Source organism: Plecotus auritus (assembly GCF_963455305.1).
Source record: "Plecotus auritus genome assembly, chromosome: 2".
Classification (NCBI taxonomy): Eukaryota; Metazoa; Chordata; class Mammalia; order Chiroptera; family Vespertilionidae; genus Plecotus; species Plecotus auritus.
The window spans coordinates 13,496,888-13,505,164 of NC_137771.1; the positions used below are offsets into that span (position 1 = coordinate 13,496,888).

An 8,277-nucleotide genomic window follows, 5' to 3' on the forward strand; every position below is an offset into this window, starting at 1 on the left:
CTGGTTTTATTTGCACACGTTAACTAATGTGAACCTGCTTTGGTAGTCATGAATGGGCAATGGGTATTGTAGTAAGTTGGGTTTCACTGAGATTTTTGTTTCCTTAGATGGTTTCAGTGTAATCATTTCTTAACCATATCTGAGTAGGATTAATTTTTAACCATTTCTGTGGCAACAGTTTAATGTGTTTAGTACATGGTTGTTGGATTGCTAATGGACACAAAGATTGAAAACCTCAAACTGGTAATAAAGCAAATAATATTCTAATGGCTTGAAATATTAAGTAAAATTAGCACAGTGAGAATTTTCTCAAATATTATCTATCATCTATCTATCTATCTATCTATCTATCTATCTATCTATCTAAAAGCCTAAGTGACCATTGACCATCCAGTTGGTAGCTATGATGCACAATGACCACCAGGGGGGCAGATGCTCCGATTGGTAGCTATGATGCACACTGACCACCAGGGGGCAGGTGCTCAACACAAGAGCTGCTAGGCTGCGGTGAGTTGGCAGCGGTGGTTCTCGGGTGAAGCACCCCAGAACCAGAGGAGGGAGCCTGATTCCGGGGTGCATCACCCGAGAACCACCCTCTTGCAATCCGGGACCCCTTGGGGGATGTCAGCCAGTTTTGGCCCAATCCATGCAGGCCAGGCTGAGGGACCCCACCTGTCGGAGGGACCCCGCTCACTCTGCAGACACCTTCTGAGCCACTGCGCAGCCCCAGGTGCGGCTGGCCAGGGAGGGACCGTGGAGGGGGCAGGGAGTTGGCTCCAGGGCATGTCTGACCCATCTTACCCAGTCCTGCCCCGCTGGCCACATTCTAATTAATTTCCTTTCAAATGTGCACGAATCCGTGCACCGGGACACTAGTATTATATAAAGCCATACATTTTATTAGGTAAGTTGCTTTCTCGTTAACAATCATTGTGCTGTTAGCTGCATTTAGCTGCATACTTAATTTGTTGACTGGTAATTTTAATACATTGAGTTGATGATTTCTCCGATTTTTTTCCTTCTTAGGGCAAGAGGATTATGACAGATTACGACCGCTGAGTTATCCACAAACAGATGTATTTCTAGTCTGTTTTTCAGTGGTCTCTCCATCCTCATTTGAAAATGTGAAAGAAAAGGTGAGTTGGTCAGGTACTCTTGTCCTGAAAAATGTTGTCACAACTTCTATTGACTTGAAAATAGATCTAGAGGCTTGTTGGGTTAATGAAGGTGTAATTTTTAAAATACCTTTCCTCTAGTGGGTGCCTGAGATAACTCATCACTGTCCAAAGACTCCTTTCTTGCTTGTTGGGACCCAAATTGATCTCAGAGATGACCCCTCTACGATTGAGAAACTTGCCAAGAACAAACAGAAACCTATCACTCCAGAGACTGCTGAAAAGCTGGCCCGTGACCTGAAGGCTGTCAAGTATGTGGAGTGTTCTGCACTCACACAGGTGAGGACTGTGCGGAACCCGATTTTTATTTACAGCTGAATAGTTTCTTCGAGCATTAGGATTCAGGGGCTGTTTCTAACAGTGGTCAAGAAAGCTGACTAGGAAGACTATGATCAGCCTCATAGTGTATATATCTTTTTCTGGATGTCTGTTTATGGAGAAATTATTAGTCTCTAAGTAAAGCTCTTGTGTTGGTGAGCTTCCATGTTGTGCTGAGTCATTTATAGTGGTCAGGGATTGTGTTAAAAAAAAAAAAAATTTACAGGAAAGGTCCAGGTAAGCATAAATTTACAAATCCTCCCCCCCAACCCCCGACACACACATACATCTTAAATTTTCATTTAAATAGTACTGACCTTTTCTTGTCTATTCTATTCTGAAAATTGATGCTATACTGTTTCTGGGATAGGGAATTAGTCAGAGACTTTCATGTCAGAGAAAGTTGCCATGGCTGTTTCTTAAGCATGCTTATACGTATAGTGTCTCTACAGTTTTGGGAGGCATTCCTTCTTTATTTGGCCCTCTTTCCTCTGTCCCTTTCTGAATGATTTAATTGGAACTCTTCTCATAGCTTGATGGGAAATGTCAGATTCTGAGGACAGGGAACAGCACTAGAGTATGTAGACTGAGAGTTGTAACTGACCTGTGGTTTCATTTTCTTGACTTGCATGGTTATTGCAACTGATTCTCCCATTTGATTCTCCATCTAGAGGCAAAGGAAATAATTATGGAACTAATTCGCACAGAACTCTTTTATTTTACTAGTTACTGGTGGCTTTGACTTTTGAACAATGAACAAAAACATGCCCAAGTAAATTAGGGCAGGTTTGAAGGGAAGATATTATTTTAGTTACATTAATCTTGATTATATGTATAGTAAGATAAATGGCATATATAGTTGCATATTGTGCATATATTAGGTATTTAGTATGTGGGGCCTAGACATAATTCAGTTTAGCACTAGGTTGGATAAAGATAAAATTTTCATGTTTATCTGGATATTACACAGGATAATTTTAAGGCCTAATATTCTCCCAAACCCAGTTCTCTTTGGCAATTTAGTTGTATTGTAAAAGCAGATATTTAAAACTAAATAAGATTTTACATCTTATCACACACAGCACTTACTGAGATTTTAAAAAAATGCCTGATGCTTCTGTGTTTTGATACCATACTCAGAAAAGTGTTTGTGTGTTTGTTGGGGAAGGATATGTGTGGAACGTGTGTGTCAGATTATAATTAATTATGTGCATCTTTTGTATACCCCTTTTCTCTAAATATGGGTTGTTTTGGGGAGGGAAATGGAGGCAAGTAGGCTAAGTGGACCCAATTTTAGGTCACTGGTGAAGCTTATTTTAGAGAATTGGATGCTTCTATATATGACTTTTTTTTTTTTTTTACAGGTTTTATAGTAAGTCATTTTGCAGAGAATAACAATTTGAAAAGGTCTTAGCAACTGTGTTTTTCTTACCAGATTTTTATGTTGGAGAAGTCAGAAAATAGGGTCCGTGGTTATGTTTGGGAGCTAGAACTTTTAGGACTACAAATTGTTGATTTCTCTAAAAGTAAACTATATAATCAGATAGTTTGTGGGTAAAAGTGAAGATTAGTTTTGTTTTGTAGGGAATTAGTTGATCTTTGCCAATAAACAAGAAAAGATTTCCTTCTTATTAAGGAATGCTCTAGTTTCTAATTGCTATTCTCTACTTTTTTTCCTTATAGAATGTATTTCACTTTCCATTCTCTCTTCTTCCTTTCATATTTGACTACTAGAACTTGCTCCTAGATGTGTAGAAAGAATTTCAGAGGATCTTTAATTTTTGTTTAGCATTTCTACTTTGTAAAAGATATGGAAAGAAGAAAACTTTTTTAACTGCTTTGCTTCTTTTTAAGTACTTATTGTTATTTCTGATTTATTTTGTACCTAATAGAATGCGTAAGTGCCAGTCCTCTGGGATGCATTGGTGGGGCTATGGTGGGAATAGGGTAGGGGTGGGAATATCTGGGGTAGTCTGGGGCTGGTACTTGTTATTGGAACTGTATTCTGGAACTTTCGCAAATTTTTTATTTGGGATCAAACTGACATAGAGAACATGTGAAACTTCTTTGGGTGGTAAATCTGTGGCTTCAGATTTAGGTGAGTTTAAGTGAGTCTGTAGACCTGGGCCCAAGGTACCAGTACTATTGAATCACTGTCATGTTGGAGTTCTGCCTGAGGTGTAAGTGTATTTATGCATCTTAATCCCTGTAGATCTGAGAATATTCTTTGTTTTCACTCCATGCTTTTATGCTCTGATACCCATGCAGACACCTTAAAGCATTGGACTGCTTGCTAAAACTCATTCTAGGACCCCATTCTTTGTTTTCCTATAACTTGGGTGGTGGTTATTTGCTCTGATAACATTACTGAATAACTGAAGTGTTTGCTGTTTCTAGAGTCTGTTCTTTAAACTTTTCCCAGTTGGCACTGTTGAACAATTAACACTCTTTCTAAATGTCTGAACCTTTTTGTTCTGGGAAACTGGTTGACTTTGAGATCCTGATTAATTCCATCCAGCTATGTCATTGAATCTAGAAACATGTAGCATGCCTGTTAGTCTGCTATTTGTGTACTTCAGTTATTCAGGGGCTGAATTCACAGAATTCTGAAATTCAATAGATTTCAAAATGTGTGTGCCATTCTTATCATACTGGGGAATTTATAAGGCTTACTTACACAATGTATCTCTTGTGTTTGCATATCTATTTTCCTGTCCTGGCATTATTTTCATTAAAATGTAATATTAGATTTCAAAGTGTGATTGTTTTAGAAGTCAACATATGGCGTTTTCATAAAAATTGCTTTCTTGTTCAGTTAACCTTTTTGAAGTAAGAAGTTTCTGTTCAGTTAATGTACTTTCCCAGTAATGGGCTTAAGTCTTACATTCTGGCATTTATTTCTTCTTAAGGCACATTGCTTCTGTGAATCCAGCCCATTTAATCCAGACTGCTATTGTATCTGCTAGTCTTTCTAACCTCTAACCTGGCTGCTATTCTCTCTCCTCCCCTCTGTCTTGTAGAGAGGTCTGAAGAATGTGTTTGATGAGGCTATCCTAGCTGCCCTCGAGCCTCCGGAAACTCAACCCAAAAGGAAGTGCTGTATATTCTAAACTGTTTCTCCTTCCCCTCTTTGCTGCTGCTTCCTGTCCCACTACTGTAGAAAGATCATTTAAAAACAAAGGAATAAAACCATCCTGTTTGAAAGCCTCTGTGTCTTTTTACTCACCACCTTAGAGCAACCTCTGTATTAGTTTTTGACCAAGAATGCAATATCTTATAGAATATTTTGTGTGATCAGTAGTCAAGTTGCTGCTTGAGTTGCCTGATGCTCAGAGCTTTTTGGTTTGGATTACTGTTGCAAAAGGGAACTTGGTCTAGCATTAAGAATGTCCTCTTGGAGAAAATAAGTGTTTAACACTTCTAGATCTTAGTTCTAGACGGAGAAAATAACACAAACATCATTTTATTCTTATGATCAATTGTTAATTGTAACTGCATGACAAACTATGGAAAAAGGGTGACTTGCTAGTAGAGTGTAATGGGGAAGGGATGATTTTCTTCTGGTTTTCCTTTGTGCAGTGAAACTTTGTGTTGCTATTGCTTTGGCTGTCTGTGCTGTAGTGGAGTATTTGTCAGTCTGGGTGGGAAAGATATTGATGTATCTGCTACTGCTTTATGAGATTATTTGTTACATTATCTTTTAAGAATAGCATCCATTTTAACAGTTGACTTAAGGTTTGTTTATGTTGAGATGTAAAGCTGCCACCTTGATATTTTCTTCTGATTTTATCCTTGTGAGGGAAACATACAATTGTGGTTACCTTCAAATTTTGAAATTAAAAATATACAATTGTTTGTATAAATGCCTGATGAAGCTTTATTCCTGTTGCACTGACTGGCTCTAGTTTTATATATGTATCAGGTACCCACATTTTTGCTTCCTTGAATCCCCTTGGCTCTGTGTAATTGGTGGGATAAAGGGAGTTCAGAGTGAATATCTTTGCAGCCACTGTAATCGCTCTCTCCATCTTTGCCTGTGCCTTCATGTAATAAGGATGCCACTGCCTGGTGCCCATCCTCCCATATCCAGCTGTTTCATTTGAATGCAGAGCTGCTTCACTTGTTTTTATGTAAAATGTTTCAGCAGCACATAACAAAACGCATATTGAATGAGCAAATGACACATGTGCTTGTTTGCTTCTTGTGACATACATTGGTCTGCAAAAAGCTTTCTCAAAGGACCACTGTCTCACTCATGAATATCTGCTCCTCTGAATTGCTGGATCCTTCCAGGGCCCTGCCTGGACAAAGCTTGGTGAAGCGAGATGATTGTGTTGAGATTCAGGATTGTTTTTAATATTTTGTTCTTTGCCAACTTTTGGGATTTGAATGTTTTTAATTTGAACTTCCACTTTCTTATACTGAAAATCAGACTGCCCATTTTTTTTCTTTCTACCCCTTTCAGAAAGGCCTAAAGAATGTATTTGACGAAGCAATATTGGCTGCCCTGGAGCCTCCAGAACCGAAGAAGAGCCGCAGGTGTGTGCTGCTATGAACATCTCTCCAGAGCCCTTTCTGCACAGCTGGTTTCGGCATCATACTAAAAGCAATGTTTAAATCAAACTAAAGATTAAAAATTAAAATTCGTTTTTGCAATAATGACAAATGCCCTGCACCTACCCATATGCACTCGTGTGAAACAAGGCCCATAGATATGGTCCCTTTCCCCCTCTCAATACTAGTTAATTTTGAGTAATTGTGTATTGTCAGAAAAGTGATCAGTACTAGTTTTTGTTTTGTTTTTTGTTTTGTTTAAAAGCAAGGCATGCTTGTGATGACTCTGTAACAGACTAATTCGGGTTGTTGAAGCTGCTCCCGGGTTCCACTCTGGAGAGTGATCTGAGACATCTAGTATTTTTTTTTTTTTTGTGGTGGGAGGGGAGGGGTGTGTATGTGGACTTTGTTTTTATTTAGTCATTTTTAAAAAATTCGTTAACCATTGGACAGCCCTTTAGGTGAGGAGGATGGAATGATTCCACATTCCACTTCCTAGATCTAGTTTAGAAAACATGTTCCCCACCGGTGCTCTTAGGAAGGAGTATAGTAAATGCCTCATTTAATAACATACTCCTTTTTGAAAGTTGCCTTTTCTCTCCACCCTTGAGTAGGTTCAGTATTTGATGAAACTCATGAAAGTGGGTGGAACCTGTCTTGCCCCTCCTCTTTTCTAGGATGCACTATATACGTGACTGACTTTCAAGGAAATTTGTTAGCTGTTTGCTAATTTTTTTTTTAAGTTAATGTCTAACTTCTTTCACTGATAAATGAAGAAAAGTATTGCACCTTTTGAAATATACCAAATGGATTAAGTACATAATTTAAAAAACCATTTTTTCCTTGTCAGTCATTGTCTTATATGCTTAGCATAGATGTGCAGCTTAATAGTGTATGATATGGTTCCTAGAACACAGCTGAAGACCTGGTATATATGAGGGGTGCTAGAAGACAGATGTCTGTGGAATGATTCACATCCTCTTCAAGTTATGAGGATGGAGACCTGCTTCATTAAGAAGCTAGGGGTGGGGTGGGGGGTGGGGAGAACATTTAACAACATGGGGACCAGTCAGGGGAATCCCCTTATTTCTGTTTTGCATGAGGAACCCTAGAGCAGCCAGTTGAGGCTCTCTAGTTTAATAAAAATCATGGAGAGAGTCTTATGAAGACTCTTCATAAGTGTTAATAGGGATTTTATCAGCTTATTTTGGTTGCAGTTTCCAACATTTTAAAAAATGTTTAGGTAATATTCTCCACCTTCCCCAAATCCTAATTCTTGTAGTTTCATTAGTGTTGAACCAATGCTTTCTCATGTCTCAATTCTTTGTATATGCATTCTTTTCAGATGTATTAAACAAACAAAAAAACCCTTCACAAGCCAGCCTGGGGGTTGTTATTTTCCCTCCGCCTCTTTTTTAGATATTTAACAGTGAGAACTTAACTTGACTCTTAATAATATAATATCAATTTCTAACAAATTTTGGGATAAGATTTTAAAAGCTTTATTTCATTTTTGGCATTCAGTTTGAGATAATGCTTTTTACTCCATGTACTCAGGTTTATGCCTTCTCCCCTAAGTTTGGCATGTAGCCTACAAATTCCTATTCAATACCAAGTAGGTTCTTAACAGGTCTATGTGAAGAGTGTTTAGGAAGCTCACCGCTCACGTTGTTGGAAGGAAGCACACCTCTAATCCATGGGTTAGTTGGGAAGCGGCCAGTTCCTCCAAGTTTTCTGTATCTGTGGTTTTCAAACTTTGCTGCTTACTGTAGTGCAGCTTGAGCAATGGGGTATTTAAAAGCTTTCCAGGTATTTCCAAAATGGCAGCCAGGTTTGAGAACTGCTGCTGGGTGGTTAACCCAAACTGCTTCTCTCAGATTCTAGATTCTGTGCTGTGAATCTGAATATGGGACACATTTTCTTTAGGTGGCCAGAATGATTCATTTAACTTCAGAGTATAATTCTGATCTGTCTGAGAATTTTAAAAACTAAGAACTGTTAATCCAGTTAATCAGGTTGATATAGTATAGCTTGTTTTGATAGGTTTTTACAGGGAGTCGGGTTCGGCTTGATTTATACTGTACTAGAACCAAGCTGGGTTGGTTGGGAAGGGGTTAGGAAGAGGCAGATCTAAGCTTTACTGTTTTACCAATGTGTCTTATTATTCTTTTTGATTGTACTAGAAGAGGTACCTGGATTGAGACTCTGTGGAGCAGGTACTATGTATCAC

General features: G+C 38.5%; 1 protein-coding gene across 2 annotated transcripts in view; it reads left to right on the forward strand.

The window, feature by feature from the left end:
• Positions 1-7,429, forward strand: part of CDC42 (cell division cycle 42) — a 40,878-nt gene extending 33,449 nt beyond the window's left edge. The window contains exons 4-6 of one of the 2 annotated variants that reach the window (XM_080655671.1): positions 1,027-1,136; positions 1,257-1,454; positions 5,959-7,429. In XM_080655671.1, coding sequence (XP_080511797.1) covers positions 1,027-1,136; positions 1,257-1,454; positions 5,959-6,048 — 398 coding nt within the window. In that variant the 3' untranslated portion in view covers positions 6,049-7,429. Of the gene's footprint in view, positions 1-1,026; positions 1,137-1,256; positions 1,455-4,513; positions 5,354-5,958 lie in introns of those variants that run through there. The other variant, XM_080655672.1, reaches the window with a different exon arrangement.
• The last annotated feature ends 848 nt before the right edge of the window (positions 7,430-8,277 follow it).